Consider the following 20,009-nt stretch of genomic DNA (forward strand, 5'->3'; position numbering starts at 1 on the left):
GTGATGATTCTCAAAATCTACATTTTTATCATCTTTTCTATCTGAAAAATGTGAATTTTTAATCCTTACACAGAGGACTTTATTTTTTGTGTGTGCAGAGGCACAGGCTTTGGTTTCTGCAACGCCCTGTGCAAGCTGGCAGCTGTGCTGGGCAACCTGATATTTGGCTCCCTGGTGGGCATCACCAAGGCTATCCCCATCCTGCTGGCGTCATGCGTGCTGGTCTGCGGCGGACTGGTGGGCCTGCGGCTGCCCGACACGCGCGCCAACGTTCTCATGTAAACACGCCTCGGTTCCTTTGTCTACCTTGGCTTGTGCCACTCTCCATTCCATGCACATACAAAGGGAAACGTCAAAGTTGCTTCTCTCACATTTTAAGTAAGTCGATAAAAACACGAGTTTACACATCTAAACTGACTAGAGATGAGCGCAGGTGATAAAGCTGCTTTTTGATGCTCGCTGAGAGGCATATGCCAACGACATGAATTATTTTCTTACATAGTTTATTTATTTTTATTCTGTTACGAGACGTTAGTGTGATATTTTCTGTGTATTTTTTAATGTAATTTTTTGTTGTGTAATTCAGAAGCGTCAAACTCATTTTTTAGATCTAATGTGAGCCGGACTAGTTTTTTCTGGGCCAAATAAGTTAACTCACTGGCTCTCTCTTGATGGCGCTGGACGTCCAGTTCATGCGCCCCCTCCCAGTTAAACTAGACTGGACGTCTAGTGGTGTCTATGGCACTGAAACATGAACAACCTTCCCCCTTCAAACAGATTGGACGTCTATGTCAGTCAGTGGCAGCCAATGCCAGGCAATGAGGTCATTTTGGGGCATTTCACGTCATTTCCTGTTGCTTTTCGGTCACTTCCTGTCGATTTTGGGGAATTTACAGGTCACATCCTGTTGATTTTGGGTAACCGAAAAGGTACTGACTCAAGGATGTCTCTAAATGAATTGGAAATTATTTAAAATCAACAGGAAGTAACCTGTAAATGCCATAAAATTAACAGGAAGTGACCTGTAAATGCCCACAAGACATGCTCTGGTTTCGGCGCCATTGACGGAGCTAGATGTCCAATCCGTTCAAAATGGATTGGATGTCTCGCGCCGTCAATGGCAGCCATTGGGCTAACATAGACACTATTCTAATGGAAGATTTTGGTAGCAACATGTTGGTTCCTTTTTATTTTTTTTAAACAGTGACACCTTTTTACAATGATATATCGGTCCTTAGTGGGAGCATATTACCTTTTCGATATATTGTCACACACCTTCTCGCCATCAGAAGGTGACCAATCCACATGAAGCATGACGCATTGGTTCACGGAAGAGCAAAAAATATCGCTTCGCTTCAAAAGAAGCTTTCGTGGCGTTCTTTCAATGAGGAAATGAAGTGTATTTCCGGAAAAACTTCGGAAATTCAATAGCTTTGCACTCCGTCATTGTATTCCAGCAGGTAGTTGCTTCCTGGTCCCGCCTTTTTCTCCTGATTGGCTAGAAAATCAGATAACCAGGGAAGTGGGTGGACAGTTGAAGGTTGCAAGACGGTACTGCATGATAAATCAATGAATCAGGAAGTACCATCTTGCTTGCAAGGCTAATTTTTATCATGACATTAAAAAAAAAGTTTACATTTTCTGCTTTTTACCAGCCGTGCGCTTTTCCTTGTGTGCATCGTGTACAAAGACCCTTTGCTCTTGGCGTCGCTTCCCCGATTGTGTCTCTTTCCTGTCCTAAAAAAAAAAAAAAAAAAAAAAAAAAAGCTCAAAGGCCTTTTTCTCCAATGTGGTGCCTCTCTTTTTACTTTCTGTTCTCTTTCGCTCCTGTAAATTGGGAGGCTTTGCTGCTTTGTTGAATCTATTTCACGCCAAACTTGCTTCAACACCAGTTGGATGCATGCAGTGATGTGGTTTTATCTTTAAAATCCATCCCGTTGTCTCCATGAATTGCTGTGATGACTTCAAATTTTAATTATTGGTTCAACCTACTGCTTGCTTTACAGTGGTGCCTTGAGATAAGAGTTTAACCTTATTTTTAGAACTTGAACATTTTTAACTTAACCCATAAAGACCTCACATTTTGGGTCATGTAGGCCATATGTAGGCCAAATATTTAGGCCTATAGGTTGAATACATTTTTTTAGGCCTGAATATTTGGACAAAATATGCATACGGAGGTCTGGCAGTCTACTGGTTGAATTTTTTTTTTTTTTTTAGGCCTGAATATTTGGACTACATATGGCCTACATGACCCAAAATGCGGTGTCCACATGTGTTCGTGCCAAGTCTCACTTAGAATTATAATATCGTTGATTATGAATCATTATCGTATTATAAAAAAATAGTATTTTTCAATACAGTATTTTTAAAGAATAGATACAATTGGAAATTAAAAAATGTTAATACATACAAATACTGTAATTTTCGCACTATAAGGCACACCTATAAGCCGCCACCCACCAAATGTGACACGAAAACGGTATTTGTTCATAGATAAGCCGTACTGGACGATAAGCCGTAGCTGTCCTCACTGTATTATGGGATATTTACACCAAAAGATATTAACAGGTAATGCTTTATTTGACAGCGGCATCATACGACTGTCATAAGACCAAATGAACCACCATGAAGCTTTGAACCAATTGGGTCCAAAGCTTCATTGCTTCAAGAAGCTTCATTTGGCCATCACTGCTCCCTTGGGGGAGACAGTCAACCTCTTCTGCCACCTACTGTCAACAATGTTGTTGTCCAACATGCCTCCTAGCATGCATTGCAGTGCTACAGATGTAAATAACAATGAAACTTCACGTTCTGTGCTAATTATTTATTCAGTTACTGTTCCAGTTGTTTCATTAATTGCTAATTATGGTATTTGGTAACACTTTATTTGACAGTGGCACCATAAGACTGTCATTAGACAATCATAGCTATGACGTGACACTGTCATGAGCATTAATGAATGCTTATAACAGATGTCATTTAGCGTTATCTGGTACAGTGTCCCGTTTTTTAATGGATGTAAAAGATCCAAACTGGATATAAATAGAGTTAGTAACATAAATTGCCGGCTGACACTTAATGACATCTGTCATAAGCAGTCAGTACAGCCCACGATAGTGTCAAGTCATAAATATGACCGTCTTATGACAGTCTTGTGATGCCGCTGTCAAATAAAGTGTTACCAAATACCATAACAAGCAATCAATGAAACAACTGGAACATTTACTGAATAAATAATTAGCACAGAACATGAATTTTGATTGTTATTTACATCTGTAGCACTGCAATGCATGCTAAGAGGCACGTGTTGCCTATTAAGCCAAACAAATCAACAAATAAGCCACACTGGACTATAAGCCGGAGAATTCAAAATGAAGGAAAAAGTAGCAGCTTATGGTCCGAAAATTACGGTACATTCTTATTATGGCCCCCAATAACATTCTAAATTTGATTTTTTTTCTTTTTTTAAATGTCAGAGTTGTAGTATTTACCTCAGTGCTTGCTAATTACAACGATGAACGTCCAATTCATTTCAACGGTAAGACTGGCTGCGAATGTTCATCTTTCACTGCCATTGACAGTGCTAGATGTCAAAGTGACTTTTTGGTGGGGCATTTAAAAAATGCTTATTTATTTTATATTATATTAATAGTCTTAAAAATATATATTAGAAATATTATATTATTGTTTTTTAATCATTATCGTGATTATATTTATATATTAATAATTATGAATACATGAACAAATGAATACAACATTAATGAAAAGTTAATTACTGAAATTAAAATGAATAAAAACAGAAATACATGGCCCCAAGTAACACTCTAGTGTTGATGATTTCATAGTTTTCCGTACTCATTGCGTGCCCCTCCCACTCAAAATGCATTGGACGTCTAGTGTTGTCAATGGAAGCCAATGAGTAAAATACCCTATAAAATGGTTTACTCATTCCTTTACCATGTCGTAATGACCAGTCAGAATGCTCGTATCTCAAATCTCCAGCCATTCATCCATTACAACCTTCTCCAAAAGAAATGGCAAAATCAGTAAACAAAAATAAAAAACACAGATATACAGTAAATCAAGTCACGCGTATCTCAAGGCATCACTGAAATTTGGTACAAATTCTCTGAGGAGTTTGCCTATGTATGGATAACCCACTTTTTGTGGGTCTACACATTTGACAAGCCTACCTAATTTTTAGCAATAAAGACTATATTTTTGCATTAAATGCATAGTTTTAGCTTCTATTTATGTTAACTCTCAAACCAGAAAAAAACATTGAGTTAAATCTTTTGTAATTTTTTCCTACTCATTTCTATCCCTTAATGTGAACTCTGATTCAAAACAAACTAGCTAAAGTTGTCAAACTTTCATTATTTTTTTTCCTAGCTTCTAAAATACCCCGCAATCGAAATCCAGCTTGATGATATGTGATCATTTTGATGAAACATTCCTGTTTCCAATTGTCATAGCCTGCATGTTTGTTGGCAAAATGTCCTTTATTGTTGTCTGTAATTTTCTTCCTCGACGTCCCTCTTCAATGTCAATGTCGTTTTTTTTTTTTGCAGAGATGTTCTAACCCGTGCGTCTGGATGACTTATTTTAATAAGAAAAAGTATATGCGGTGAATGCCGTGTGAATATGGATCACTCTGGTGTCTGCATAAAATGTCTCATTTGAACGGAACAGCGTTTTCTTGTTTTTAATTCACCACCAGGTGGTGCTGTTGACAAGCCTTGACAACTGACAAGTTTAATTCATTCGTGTTTCCTGACGGTGATTGAGACAAAGCACACATAAGGCATATAGACTGGCTTTTTTGCTCAAAATATGTACGACTCCAGAAGAATTTGACCAAAAAATATTTCCATTCATTTCCAATGGCATATTAACAAAAACACATTTACATTGCTCGTATAACTCATATTTTCAAATATTGACCCACGGAAAAATGTTGGTTAACTAGACCTGGGATACACAGAAATGTTTTTGATAAAAGGTTTTGCTCATCTAGACCTGGGACCCACAAAAAAAAAAAAAAAACAGTTTTGCACTGATTTGAACCATTCCTATTTTTCAACTGTTTTTATTGCCTGGCTTTTTTGCTCAAAATATGTACAACTTCAGAAGAAGGTGACAAAAATATTTTCATTCATTTCCAATGGCATATTAACAAAAACACATTTACATTCCTCGTACAACTCACATTTTCAAAGTTTGACCCACGGAAAACATTTGCTCAACTAGACCTGGGATACACAGAGATGTTTTTGATTAAAGTTTTTGGTGATCTTGACCTGGGACCCACAAAAAAACCTTTGCACTGGTTTGAACCATTCTTATTTTCTAACTGTTTTGGACTCACAAAAGATCGTGGTGACCTGGACATGGGATATACAAAAATGTATTTGATATGGATTTTTGGTGATCTTGCCCTGACTGAGACCCACAAAAAAACTGTTTTGAACTGATTTGAACCGTTCCAACTTTTAACTATTTTGGACTCACAAAAAATATAAGTGGCCTAGACTATATTCTGTGTAAAATGTTTTTGATAAACATTTTACTGATGTCAGCCTTTGAACAATATAAGTGTTTTATGCACAAGATTTTAGTGACCTTGACTCGCGACCTGCGAAAATATGTTCGTTAACTGTTTCTAACAGTTAAGAATTTAAACTGTTTTGATTGGTCAGATTGACAAACATTTTAGAGCAAATTTAGAACTCACAAAAATAATCCCAGTTCACTTCCGTTTCAATTCGGACTCTGAGTGGTACCAAAACCTACAGGAGTTGACAAACAATCAACAGGAATTGGTATGAGTTGCCCCAAGGTCACCAGGAAATGACAGGAACTCACACAGAATTGTCCTTGAATCAACAGGATTAACTCAAAATCAACCGTTCGTCACTCGGAAGTGCGCCAAGATCAACAGGAAGTGCCCTAAACTGACTGACTGACCTGGAAATGCCCCAAATTTAACAAGCAATGAACTGGACTCAACAAGAAGCTGCCTGGAATTGTCCCAAAATGAACAAGAAGTGACCCAAAGTCAAAGTTACTCACCCGGAAGTGCTCTAAAATCAGAAAATTAATGTTAATATTTGGTACAGTAGCCTTTGTTTGAAATTACAGAGGTCAAACGTTTCTTGTAGTTTTTCACCAGGTTTGCACACACTGCAGGAGGGATCTTGGCCCATCCATCAGTCAGGTTTCTCTAGGCTGTCACTGAAAAACACGGAGTTTGAACTCCCTCCACAGTTTTAGGTCTGGAAAGCAGCTAGGCCATGCTAGAACCTTGTTATGCTTCTTACAGAGCCACTCCTTGGTTCCTGGCTGTGTGCTTCGGGTCATTGTCATGTTGGAAGACTCAGGGACGACCCATCTTCACTGCTCTGACAGAAGGAAGGATTTTGTTCCAGAAAAACACCTCCATGCTTCACAGTAGGGATGGTGTTCTTGAGATAGTACTCATCATTCTTCTTCCTCCAAACACGGTTAGTGGAATTATGACCAAAAAGTTCTATTTTACTCTCATCTGACCACAAAACTTGCTCCCATGACTCCTCTGCATCATCCAAATGGTCCTAAGCAAACTTAGGACGGGCCTTGACATGTGCTGATTTAAGCAGGGGAACCTTTCATGCCATGTATGATTTCAAACCATGACGTCTTGTGTATTACCAACAGTAACCGTGGAAACAGTGGTTTTCAGGTCATTGACTAACTCCTGTCAGGTAGTTCTGGGCTGATTCCTCACCTTCCTTTGGATCATTGAGACCCCACGAGGTGATATGTTACATGGGGCTCCACTCCAATTGAGATTGACTGGCATATTTAGTTTCTTCCATTTTCTAATGATTGCTCCAACAGTGGACTTTTTTTTCACCAAGCTGCTTGGCAATTGCTCTGTAGCCATATCCATTCTTGTGGAGGTGAACAATTTTGTCTCTGGTGTCTTTGGACAGCTCTTTGGTCTTGACCATGTTACAACTTTGAGTCTTACTGATTGTATGGGGTGGACAGGTATCTTTATGCTGCCATCGACCTCAAACAAGTGCATCTGATTCAGGTAATACATGAAGTGGAGGTGGAATTTTAATAGGTGGACCAACAGGTCTTTCAGGTTCAGAATTTTAGCTGATAGACAGGTGTTCAAATACTTATTTGCAGCTGTATCACACAAATGAATTATTTAAAAGTCATGCATTGTGATTTCTGGATTTTTCTATTAAGATCAGGGGTCGGCAACCCAAAATGCTGAAAGAGCCATATTGGACCAAAAAAACAAAAATGTCTGGAGCCGCAAAAAATGAACAGCCTCAAATAAGCCTATTAATGAAGTCAACACATACTGTATGTATCTGTATTAGCTATATTAGCCTACTATAAAAATGACTAAGTCAGCTAAAAATACATAATGAGCCTTCATGATTTAATGTTGATTTTTGCTGCAGTACATCCAACGCACCACGTGACTACTCTTTTGTATGCTGCCACCTCAAGTTTAACTTCATTACAATATAAATGAATTATTTCATTGCTTTTATGAAATTGCAGAAATGCAAAAAAAGAAATCCGATTTTTGATGTCTTTTTTATTTTGAGGTTTGGAAAAACAACAAAATGAAACGTGCATAACATGCCCCTCATCTGGGCACGTCTTTGATTTACTTTATTATCTCGGTTTTGTTTTTGAAGTCTGCAAATAGTCTTCTGATATGTTGATGAATGTCTCCTTTATGTACTCACCATTTGTGAACAGTTTTCCACGCTTTATTATCTCCCGAGTTGCAACCAAACATGCAGCAGTAGTGGAGTTTGGCGATGCAATCCACTTCTTAAATCTTTTTTGTCGCTCCTCTAAGTTTTTCTGAAGTAATTGAATTGCACTTTTTCTCTCACTCCCAACTGGGTACTCGGCTCCCTGTTTGTTTGCAATAGCCACCTGCCTGGTATCCCGCCCTGCTGATAGAAACGTGTGTCGCAGGCTATGACGCAAATCTTTTTTGACGGAAATGTTGAAATTTAATACTTATTCTACACGTTTTTACAGCATTGGAAAACGTTAAGAATGTGTCATTTTTGTCCTTCTCAAAACAAAATTTTTTTTCCATTTTCAAACATTTTTGAAAATTCTCCAGGGAGCCACTAGGGCAGCGCTAAAGAGCCGCATGCAGCTCTCAAAACACGGGTTGCCGACCCCCGGTTTAGATGATCTCTCTCACAGTGGACCATCACCTACGATGAAAATTTCAGACTCCTCCATGATTTCTAAGTGGGAGAACTTCATTCCACAAAGCATTTGACTTAGGGTGTGTAGATTTTTTTCTTTACTTCATTTCACAAAAAATTCGACCTGAAGTGTGTTGACTTTTTATCCTGACTGTATTTGTATGAGTCACTATTTGTCAAGTTCAATAAATTAGCAACAACAACACAAATCACCCACAAAACAAACAGCTGCTTAGAAAACAGATGTCACAAATCAAGTGCATATAAAATATACTTTATTTAAAAAGAGTCAAGTTATATAAGTGGACTACATAACTGCTTTTTCTCCCAGTCCTGCCTGCCGCCTTGGGAATTTGTGATTGCGGGCGTGTCTCGCTGCTTCCTGTCACAGGAAACCGGAAAATGCCTCTTCCCTGAGAGGGATGAGCTACATTTGTGTGAAGCTAACATATTGACAACAACCCTACATGGCAAAAATAGCAATCACACAAAAAACAGCCCCTTTTATCCACTTTGCAACAAATGCTCTAAAAACATTTTATAGTAAATTTGCTTCTATAGCTTGTATATATTATTTGTATGAACTTGTAAAAAAAGAAACACTGCTAATGACACAACGAAGTAAGCAAAGCCAACAGTAAACAAACAAACAAACAAAATAAAGGATTTAAAATGACTTCTTTATGTCTCTTTATGTAGAGTTCATGTGTATGTATTTGTATGAGGGTCCCGCTCATACATACTTTACATACATAGTGTGCACGAGAATGTTTCCTAATGTGAGTCTAAAGTAAACTGTTATTTTGTGGCAAGTGACCACAAAATCTTATCGACTCATAACTTTATTAGGGCTCCATGTACAATTATTGTTTTTTTAAATACTGCATAAATAAAAAGTTTGTATTTGGTATTTTCCAGTTATGTAAGGATTTAGTCAAAATACTCTCATATGGTGACGTAAGATGGTAAAAATTAACTACAATGTGCAAAAATATTGACGATGATTGAAATTTGAATCCAGTTTATCCCATGTAGATATCCAATCCATTTGAAATGGGAGACTAGCGCCGTCGATGGGTGAAGCAGCCATCATAGCAATTACTTTACATTCAAGTGATTATACAGTAATCTCACATGAAAAAATGTAGATATTTTTTCAAAATCGGTACGGTATCGGCATTGGCCGATACCACACAGCCGGTGTAGGCACGCAAACTGTTTGGCTGCACAAACTGAGTGTCACACTATCCAGGTTACATGATGTAAAAGCCCATGGCAAAGCAAAATTGAAGATGAAATCTTGTTCATGTCTCATTTGGTTTTCTAGGTTTTCTCAAATTTGTCTCATGAGTAGTAAGCCTCACAGTGAGCATTACATGAGAAGGTATTGACAATAGTTCTACTAGCTGGCATGATTTCTCAATAATATCTCACAGCTGTCTCCTTTCAGAGCTCACCAAGAGACAACTATGAGATCTTGTGCTGGACTCACGATCTCAGTGACGTCTCAGTGAAAGATATGAATGAGCAAAAATTTATTTCTTAAACTTGCCTCAAAGCTTGCCAAGCAACCCTATATTGCGTCAGTTACAAATATTTCTCAATTTGATCTCCTTCCCGTCTGCAATTGCTCATTATGGGTTCTAGAGATTCTTTCCTTCTAAGAAGGAGTAGTGTCTGCTCTGACATGTCCAATCACATCTTAATTAATTTCGTGCCAAAATCTGAAAAATAATATCATCGGTCAAATAATTAGATAACGGTATATCTTTTCACGGGACAACACTGACAAAATGACACTTTGAGACAATGAAAAGTAGTCTGTGTGCAGCTTATATAATAGAGTTCATTTATTTTCCACCCAAAATAACTCAAAATATAGTCATTAATATCTAAACACCTGGCAGCAAAAGTGAGTACACCGCATGGGAACTACATACATCCCTAAATGTCCAAATTGAGTACTGCTTGTCATTTTCCCTCCAAAATGTTATGTGACTCGTTACAGGAGTGCTGTCAGCGTTGCTGCAGAGATCGAAGTAGTGGGGGGTAGAGATGTCCCGATCCCTGGTCCGATCACGTCATTTTCAAAGTATCCGAATCGGCAAAAAAATATCAGACATGCCTTTTTTTAAAATATATATTTTTTTATAATTAAATCGTTTTCTAATTGTATTTAACGTTACAGACATAATGTGTTACATTCTTCCAGAGTCTTTAGTTTAAGCTTAAGGTAGGGTTATTACATTTATCGCGTTAACGGCTAGAATTAATATTTTTTTACATTTATCACATTACAATATTTAACACAATTAACGCATGCGCTGCACGGCCCACTCACGCATTGTCGCTTTCAATCTATAATGGCGCCGTTTTACCCATACAGTATATAGAGCTAAAAGGCAGCGTAAAATGAGTAGAGTGAATTTTGGCAGTCTTTGGAGCCTTTTTTTAATTGGCTAAAGCCTTACAATCCCTCTCCCAACGATTAGAATAATCGTGGGAAGCAATGTGGGGAAGAAAGGTGGTAGTTGATCTTTTTCTTAACACCCTATGATATTTCCCAACGCAGAGAAGATATATCAATTGGTACCACGACGCACAGTCATGGTTGCACTTCCCATCATGCATTTGGGCAGACGTTAAATGGCTACAGTATCATTTACTGAAAGCTCAACAAATAACCTAGATGGCAATATTTAGTCACAATATACAAAGTCACATTTATCCTTTAAGAATTACAAGTCTTTCTATCCGTGGATCCCTCTCACAGAAAGAATGTTAATAATGTAAATGCCATCTTGAGGATTTATTGTCATAATAAACATATAGTACTTATGTACTGTTGGTGGAAGGTATATATTCGTCCGAGTTTTATTCATTTTTTTCTTAATGCATTGCCAGAATGTATATGATTGGGAAAAATTATCGGAAATGATTGGAATTCAATCGGGAGCGAAAAAAAAGCAATCGGATCGGGAAATATCGGGATCGGCAAATACTCAAATTAAAATGATCGGGATCGGATCGGGAGAAAAAAAACATGATCGGAACAACCCAAGTGGAGGGGTCAGCCTGTTAGTTCTCAGACCATACGCCGTACTCTACATCAAATTGGTGTGCATGGCTGTCACCCCAGGAGGAAGCCTGTTCTGAAGACTGTACACAAGAAAGCCAGCAAACAGTTTGCTGAAGACATGTCAACAAAGCACATGGATTACTGGAACCACGCCCTATGGTCTGATGAGACGAAGATTAATTTGTTTGGCTCCGATGGTCTCAAGCATGTGTGGCGGCGACCAGGTGAGCAGTACAAAGATAAGTGTGTCATGCCTACAGTCAAGCATGGTGGTGGGAATTACCCCCCCACCACCACCACCACCAACAAGTCACATGACATTTTGGAGGGAAAATGACAAGCAGTACTCAATTTGGACATTAAGGGATGTACGTAGTGCCCATGCGGTGAACTCACTTTTGTTGCCAGGGGTTTCGATATTAATGGCTATATTTTGAGGGGAAAATAAATGAACTCTATAATACAGCACAGACTACTTTTCATTGTGTCAAAGTGTCATTTTGTCAGTGTTATCCCATTAAAAGATATAAATATCTGCAGAAATGCGAGGGTTGTACTCACGTTTGTGATACACTGCAGTGTGAAGAATCTCTGTCCTCTTGTTTAATGACGTAATCAAAACACGCAACACGCTGGCTGACCCTGTCTCGCTAAACTACTGGCTCACAGGCAACATGTCTGTGATTTGTAAGTTTTTTTTTTTTTTTGAAGTATCAAAGAAATATATAAATTATTAAATGAAGCAAAATTTAATTTAATTTGCTTCATCGCTGCTACACGCTCTTTCTAAAGTTGCTTTCCATTGATGTGCCACGTCACATTGAGTACAATGCATCCGTATGTGGCTCAGTGGTAGAGAAGTCGTTCCCTAACCCAGAGGTTGTGAGTTAATTTCTCCCTCCTGATGAATTCATCTAAGCAAGCTAGCAAGACACTGAGACAAGATTAAACAACAGATGAGTTGCAAATTTTTGCTATGGGAGTGCCTAATTAAAAATGCGTCGCTAACTTTTACGTCCGACCACCCGAACTCATCTTGTAGCTGCATGCTAATACATGTTTTTATTGCTTGATTTCTTCATCATTTATGGGAAATGTGCAAGCATAGACTTCATAATGGTATTGACAGGTCACATTCCTGCCACACTGCGCCACGCCTTCAAGTAAGGGGCCGTCCTACACTCCGCTTCAGTCGGTCAAGTCGGTCGCAGTTATTCTCAAACGCCCGATTTAGGTTGAAAAAGTACGAAAGCTGTACCGCATACAAACAGGCAGGATTGTCTCAGGAGTGATTTGTTCGGGAATTCAAGGTAATTAATATATTTTTCGTACCACGTATGCATTTTGAAATGTGAAAAAAAATAAATGGGCGAAATTAACCGCTACGACATTGGCATCGTAATACGCAATATTTACGTAAAATAAATGCTAACTGCCCGTTTTTTTGCTTTTAACCAAGAATCGAGACTGTTTTACGTCCATATCTATCAGGAATTCAGGGATTTAAGCATTTATTCCCAAAAATTTCAACGTAAAAAGCTCTTTGTGGTGATAAGGTGGCGCCACAGTGGCTCAAAGACTAGCAACACATTCGACATATTTACGTAAAATAAGTGCTAACTGCCCGTTTTTTTGCTTTTAACTAAGAATCGAGACTGCTTTACGTCCATATCTATAAAGGATTCAGGGATTTAAGCATTTATTTACAAGAACTTTCAAAGTATAAGGCTCTTTGTCTGTGTTTCCACTCGATCAGCTTTGACGGAGATAGGCCCCCTATTCATCGGCCCCGCACCCCTTGCTTGGAACGGATTAAGGCCTTTACATGGAAAACGCATCTCTACTTTGGGAATTTTAAGTTTACGATACTAATTCTAGAACCAATTAATTGCATAAGTAAAGGCACCACTGTAATAAAAACATGTATTAGCATGTACAAGATGTGCTCAGGTGGTCAGATACATTCAAAGGAACGCATTATAACTCCTCAGCCAATCATATAGCGCGAATAATCTGACACGCAGGCCTGCCGAACAGTTTGTGTACCTACACCAGGTTTCGGAATCGGTATCAGTAGCTAAAAAATGGTATTAGTGCAACTCTAGTCAGAATATTTTGATCGGATCATATAATGCCAACAAAATAAGGGCAATTTATTTTAGGAGGAGGTGCTGATTGTTCTTGGCTTAAAGGTTATGTAGTACAAACTGGCTCGAGTAGATTTGGACATGAGCAAAAAGAGGAAGGGGTCCAAGCAGGCGTGCAGGTAACACAGACACACGGCCACGTTGAAGACCACGTACGAACCCTCGGTGCCGTTCACGAAAAGCTGCACGTGATGAAGGAATTGCACCACCCCGGGGGGCGTGAAGCACAGCAGGAAGATGGCAAATACTAGTGAGCTGGCCTTCATGTAGACGGTCCAGTCCAGATGCGATTGCTGTAGGTCGCACATGATTCGAATGTAGCATAGGACAGTCACGACCAGCGGGCCCAGGAGTCCTGCCAGCGCCAGGACGAGGTTGTAGTGGAGAAAAAAAACGTGGGAGCCGAGATCCAGCGGCAGCACGTCGTGGCAGGTGATGCGGCCCAGCTCGGGGATATGAAAGCTCTGCCGCACCATCAGCTGGGGGAGGGCGGCGGCGGCGAATACCCCCCACACGGCCGCGGCCATCCAGGCGGCGAAGACGCGCTTGGGGAGACGCTTGTACGCAAAGGGGTGCACCACGGCTAGGTAGCGCTGGATGCTGATGCAGGCCAGCGTGTGCGCGGAGCAGTAAAGGTTGCCATAGAAACACGCCGTGACGACCCGGCAGGCCACTTCTCCCAGCGCCCAGTGGTTGTCATGGAGATGGTAGTGCGCCTTGAAAAATAGGGAACCCAGCAGGAGGATGTTGGAAGCGGCTAGGCTGCTATAGAGGATGGCCGACGACACCTTGCGCACTTTGCAGGCCAGCAAGCTCAGAATGGCCACGTTGGCGGGGAACCCAACGGCCACCACCAGCATGTAGACGCCGGGGAGGATTTTGGTGCTCAGCAAGCCGTCTAGGTATCTCGCAGTGCTGTTGCCTAGCAACTGGAGTTTGGGAGGCGAGTACATTGGAAGGGGCGTCCCGTTCAGAGAGAGCAAGCGGGTCTGCGCTAGTAGTCGTCCTTTGAAGGTTCTGGGGTAAATAATCGCAGATGTGTTCTTCCGCTCTTGAATGCCTGATTTCTTTTTACCTGCCACAAAAACCAAGCCAAAATATTACGGAACAAATTACCAATACCAAAAAAAAAAAAAAATCAATGATCATTCAATAATAGTGTCATGCCTTGAGTTAAGTTGGGTTAGGTTTGTGCCCTAGTGTGTCTTGTCATGTGATTATCCATTAATTTCACCTGTTATGGGCCGGCCTACCCCTTGTATCTTGACCAATCCGCTGCTTCTTGTATCGACCACCTGTGTCTCATTGTCTCGTTAACCCATGTCTGTATTTAAGTTCCCCAGGTGCTGTGTTTTCTGGTAGTGTCATTGTCAATTTAGTGTCAACCCATGTGTCTATCCCCAGGTCTGTCGAGTTCATGTGTTTCCATGTACCCAACCCCTCATGTTGTTTCTTCCTGAAGTAAGTTTGATTCCCAGTCTTTTGTTCTCCTTGAATTTGGTTTGCAATTTGCCTTTTTGGACTTTCGTTTATTATTAAATCGTTATTGAGTTCACCACCACCTGCCTTGCCTCTTTTTGTCGTTTTCCCTGTGATTGGGTCGTACGCGGAGCTTAAGGGGAGGGCAGCCCCCCTCCCCCCCGTGGCCGTAAAGTGTCATTGCATGTAATTGACTTTCCTATGCATGATTTTAAAATTAAGAGTTTTCCGGTAAAATATTGTCTATTAAGGTTGTATAGCATTAAAATGACAAAAATGAACAAAAAAATATATTTTCATAATGGGTCAAAAAAAAATTTCTAACAGATCATGTGACTAGCACCTGAGACGGTCATTTGTTTTGCTTAGCCAAAACCACCCGAGGACCGAAGAGGCAAGATGGATATACGTATTTTTTTCAAACCTAAGCTTTCAAAAGCGACAACAACTACTGAGCAAGAACCAAGGATTGAAAATGTGAACCATGAAACACCGGAGAGCACCGCCAACATGGTGAGCAGAGTTTCAATTTGCACCACTAAAGACACTAATTGTACAACAGAGCCACCACCAAGGTCTTGCCAATGTAGTTACCCCCATTAAAAATTGAATTCCCTGGCCGCGGGAGCGCACATACACACATTAATTATGAGTTATGTCAACTTAAACAATTAATTGAAGCCAGAAAAGAACCACAGTTATGTATTTTGGACAATGACGTTTATTAAACTGGGTAAACTCAATACAGGACTTCAATTACAGTAGTCCAGTTATAGGTCATCCTCCAGTAAAACAGTAAAGCATTGCTTTTTATTTTTACGTTCAGTACGTATGTTACGTTATAAGACCGGAAAAATAAAGTTTTGTTTTGTTTTGTTTTTTTGATGAACGGGCCATGTTTTAAAACCTCATAGATATACTGTAACTACATCACCAAAACACGGAAATCAAGCAAATCAGTGTAGCGCAGTGGCTCCGCCCATGGGATACAATTTGGGGGGAGTAACGCGAGTTGACGGGAGTAACTACATTGGCATGACACTGGCGGGCGTACCATATTCAGTGAATGATGATCTTGGCGAAAAGTTTAGCTGTCCTAGCAGCCTGATTTAGAACTCCCCTCAAGAATGATGGCAAACAAAAAAACGCTCATTTTCAACTTCTTGTTATAAATATTCTTGTAACTTAATTTTATTGCTGACACTGCGTTTCCGGGTCATCAACATGTTGTGCCCCCCTGCCCCAAAAGTCAAACTCCGCCTATGGTTTGGGTCCTCCATGCCGCTCCTCTGTGACGGATAGCTATCTTAGCCATGACAATATTAGGAAAAACACAAAAATTTTAAATTAAAATTTTAAACACGACTTAAATATTAGGTTTCACAAACACTCCATAGATAGTAAAAACAAAATAGGGAAAAACATCATATTTAAATAAATAATAAATTAAAGATTAATTAAAATTACATCAAATATAGGGTCAAAACACAATAACTACAAAAAAAGGAAAAATTACAGTAATATTAGCAAAAACGTTACATTTATAAGAGCTAAATCAATTTTTGGACATATATAAGAAGAATACAGCTATATTAAGAAAAATAAGTATAAAAACTGCGTAGATTTAGAGTTAAAAAACGTGAATATTTTTAAAAATTGCAAAAATTGGGGGGAAAAAAATGAATTCTAAATGAATTTTAAAAATGGCTATCATATTCAATGTGAGTTTTTAATAAGACTAACACATTTCCTTCTTTTACTAACTACCACAACAAATACTTTATACCAGGGTTGTCCAAGTCCAGATTGTTTTCCATGTCTCCCTCCTTTAACACACCTGAATCAAATAATCGACTCATCAGCAAGCTCTGCAGAAGCCCTGATTACAGTATTTGATTCAGGTGTGTTGGAAGAGGGGGACATGGAAAACAAGCTGGATAGGGGCTCTCAAGGACCTGACTCAGACACCCCTGCTTTATACTATAATACTATACATACAAGTGGGCTTGCAGAAAACCAGTTAAAGTCTGTATTCAGAGCTTTCCAAATTCAGAGTTATTCAGCAAAATATTGTCATATAATGAACAAAAAGTCAATTTCAAAAGCGTCAGTGTTAAAAAAAAATGTCAACTCCTACTGGAGACCTCATAGTGTATAAGCACATGATGACACAAAACATATTTTTGTCTCAAAATTTTCAAAAACCATCATTTAAAAAGAATTTTAAAACCTGACCGAATCCAACTTTAAATAAAAAGCACATGTGAAGTAATGTACAAAGTGTTCTAGGAAGTTCAGCTGTAAAAACACAATAGAAAAAGATTTGGATTGTGCAAGACACACCCGGGACAAAGCCTTTTCCTTGAGTCAACACAAGGGTCAAAAGTGAAACAAGCATATTACTTAATCCATAAAAAAAATTTATAACACTCAATGTTATTTCTTACCTTTCTTCTGGAACGTGCCACTCAAACAGAGCATTAGAACCAACAAAAATAAAAATTTCCCCATGTTCTTGCGCGCCTTTGACCCGTATGCAGTAACTCTCGCCGTCTTTTACGCTTCCCTCTACCATGAGGGGGAAAAAAAAAACAACGTCATTGTGGGTTGGCTGTCTAACCCTCATGTAGCCTGTTTATGATCCTTATGGCATCAACTTTTTTTTATGATGTTCAAAGGTGGCAGCCAAGGGATTCCCTTGTTTTTATCCTAATGTGGACTTGCCATATTCCATATCTCTAATTTGACCTGGAAATATGATCCCTTAATGTGAGATCATAACTACGTGCAGAGGAAATATCTGCTGAGCAGTGATAAACTTGTCTCAACGAGCTGCTAAATTTCCGGACCTTTCGTCATTTTTTGTCTCGCATGTTTTCAGCTGCTGAGACACGGAGAATAAGAATCTTAGTGTCGTTATACTCAAAACAGGTTTAATGTTTCACATAGGAGTTTGATATGCTCTCATTGTAGTTTTTTATTATGTTTGATTTATTAGGAGAAAGCCGCAAACAGGAAGGTGTTACGGTGGGGAACGAAAGGAAGGAAGCAGACAGAAGAGGAGAAGAACAAACAACAAGAAATACATTATTACATGCCTATGCAACCTTTGAACATAGTGGTGCTAACGTTAGCTAATTATTAATTACACGTGGACACAAAGTAGCATGCCTGATAACCGAGGAGAAGGAGGACAGACGTGATTAGGTGGGGTGGAGCATACACAATTCAGCAATGTGTGGTGGGGAACCCAGTATTATGTAAATCACCTGTAAGTGCGTATACAGTGGGGAGAACAAGTATTTGATACACTGCCGATTTTGCTGGTTTTCTCACTTGCAAGCCATGTAGAGGTCTGTAATTTGTATCATAAGTTCTCTTCAACTGTGAGGGACGGAATCTAATACAAAAAATCAGAAAATCACGTTGTATGATTTTTAAATAATAAATTTGCATTTAATTGCATGAAATAAGTATTTGATACATCACAAAAATCGAACTTAATATTTGGTACAGAAACCTTTCTTTGCTATTACAGATACCAAACGTTTCCTGTAGTCCTTGACAAGGTTTGCACACACTGCAGCTGAGATTTTTGCCCACTCCTCCATGCAGATCTTCTCCAGAGCCTTCAGGTTTCAGGGCTGCTGCCGAGCAACACAGACTTTCAGCTCCCTCCATAGATTTTCTATCGGGTTCAGATCTGGTGACTGGCTAGGCCACTCCAGGACCTTAAGATGCTTCTTACGGAGCCACTCTTTAGTTGCCTTGGCTGTGTGCTTTGGGTCGTTGTCATGCTGGAAGACCCAGCCACGACCCATCTTCAGGGCTCTCACTGAAGGAAGGAGGTTGTCAGCCAAAATCTGGCGATACATAGCCCCATCCATCCTCCCCTCAATACGGTGCAGTCGTCCTGTACCCTTGGCAGAGAAGCAGCCCCAAAAAATGATGTTTCCTCCTCCATGTTTCACGGTTGGGATGGTGTTCTTGCGGTTGTACTCATCCTTCTTTTTCCTCCAAACACGACGAGCCGAGTTTAGACCAAAAAGTTCCATTTTGGTCTCATCCGACCACATGACCTTCTCCCATTGCTCCTCTGGATCATCCAGATGGTCAGTGGCAAACTTCAGACGTGTCTGGACATGCACTGGCTTCAGCAGCGGGACCTTGCGTGCGCTGTAGGATTTTAACCCATGACGGCGTAATGTGTTTCCGATGGTTTTCTTCGAGACTGTGGTTCCAGCTCTCTTCAGGTCATTGACCAAGTCCTGCCGTGTAGTTCTGGGCTGATCCCTCACCTTCCTCATGATCAGTGATGCCCCACGAGGTGAGATCTTGCATAGAGCCCCAGAACGAGGCAGATTGACCGTCAACTTGAACTTCTTCCATTTTCTAATAATCGCTCCAACAGTTGTTACCTTCTCACCAAGCTGCTTGCTTATTTTCCTGTAGCCCATCCCAGCCTTGTGCAGGTCTATTATTTTATCCCTGATGTCCTTACACAGCTCTTTGGTCTTGGCCATTGTGGAGAGGTTGGAGTTTGTTTGTTTGAGCATGTGAACAGGTGTCTTTTATACAGGTAACAAGTTCAAACAGGTGCAGTTACTTCCGGTAATGAGTGGAGAACAGGAGGGGTTCTTAAAAAATAACTAAGAGCCGAAATATTTACTAGTTGGTAATGCATCAAATACTTATTTCATGCAGGTTAATACAAATGTATTATTTAAAAATTATACAATGTGATTTTCTGGATTTTTGTATTAGATTCCGTCCCTCACAGTTGAAGAGAACTTATGATACAAATTACAGACCTCTACATGGCTTGCAAGTGGGAAAACCAGCAAAATTGGAAGTGTATCAAATACTCCCCCCCCCCCCCCCCCCCCCCACTGAAGTGCGTATATGTTGATATCATATTCTATGCTACCTGATCGCTAATGCTGGCACTGACAATATCTCCACCTGAGTGTGTTTACTTGCACCCAGTCATGGGTGAACCCACTTAGACGTGTGATAGTCCTGTAGAAAAGAGGAAATGCTGTGGGGGGGGGGCGCCCCAGG

At 39.8% G+C, this 20,009-nt stretch overlaps 2 protein-coding genes across 3 annotated transcripts in view; one reads left to right on the top strand and one right to left on the bottom strand.

Moving 5' to 3' along the window:
• LOC130905309 (synaptic vesicle glycoprotein 2C-like) overlaps window positions 1–2,136 on the top strand; it is an 87,517-nt gene extending 85,381 nt beyond the window's left edge. For both annotated transcript variants that reach the window (XM_057818584.1, XM_057818583.1), the window contains one exon: window positions 99–2,136. In XM_057818584.1, the coding sequence (XP_057674567.1) occupies window positions 99–282 (184 nt within the window). In that variant the 3' untranslated portion in view covers window positions 283–2,136. The remainder of the gene's footprint in view (window positions 1–98) is intronic.
• Window positions 2,137–6,443: 4,307 nt separating this feature from the next.
• On the bottom strand, window positions 6,444–17,521 carry LOC130905318 (proteinase-activated receptor 3). The gene is made up of 2 exons (XM_057818606.1): window positions 17,396–17,521; window positions 6,444–14,544 (listed from the first exon to the last, which is right to left on the bottom strand). Exons 1-2 carry the CDS (start codon window positions 17,457–17,459, stop codon window positions 13,481–13,483), a joined length of 1,128 nt encoding a protein of 375 aa, XP_057674589.1. The 5' UTR covers window positions 17,460–17,521; the 3' UTR covers window positions 6,444–13,480.
• Window positions 17,522–20,009: the final 2,488 nt, after the last annotated feature.

Source organism: Corythoichthys intestinalis, chromosome 17, assembly GCF_030265065.1.
Source record: "Corythoichthys intestinalis isolate RoL2023-P3 chromosome 17, ASM3026506v1, whole genome shotgun sequence".
Lineage (NCBI taxonomy): Eukaryota > Metazoa > Chordata > Actinopteri > Syngnathiformes > Syngnathidae > Corythoichthys > Corythoichthys intestinalis.

Bases quoted from the DNA above. Each gene is read 5' to 3' on its own strand.
- LOC130905318 (XM_057818606.1), bottom strand. From the start codon at position 17,459: ATGGGGAAATTTTTATTTTTGTTGGTTCTAATGCTCTGTTTGAGTGGC. The intron at 14,545-17,395 runs GTAAGAAATAAC...TTTTTGTGGCAG, and splicing joins TGGCACGTTCCAGAAGAAAG to GTAAAAAGAAATCAGGCATT.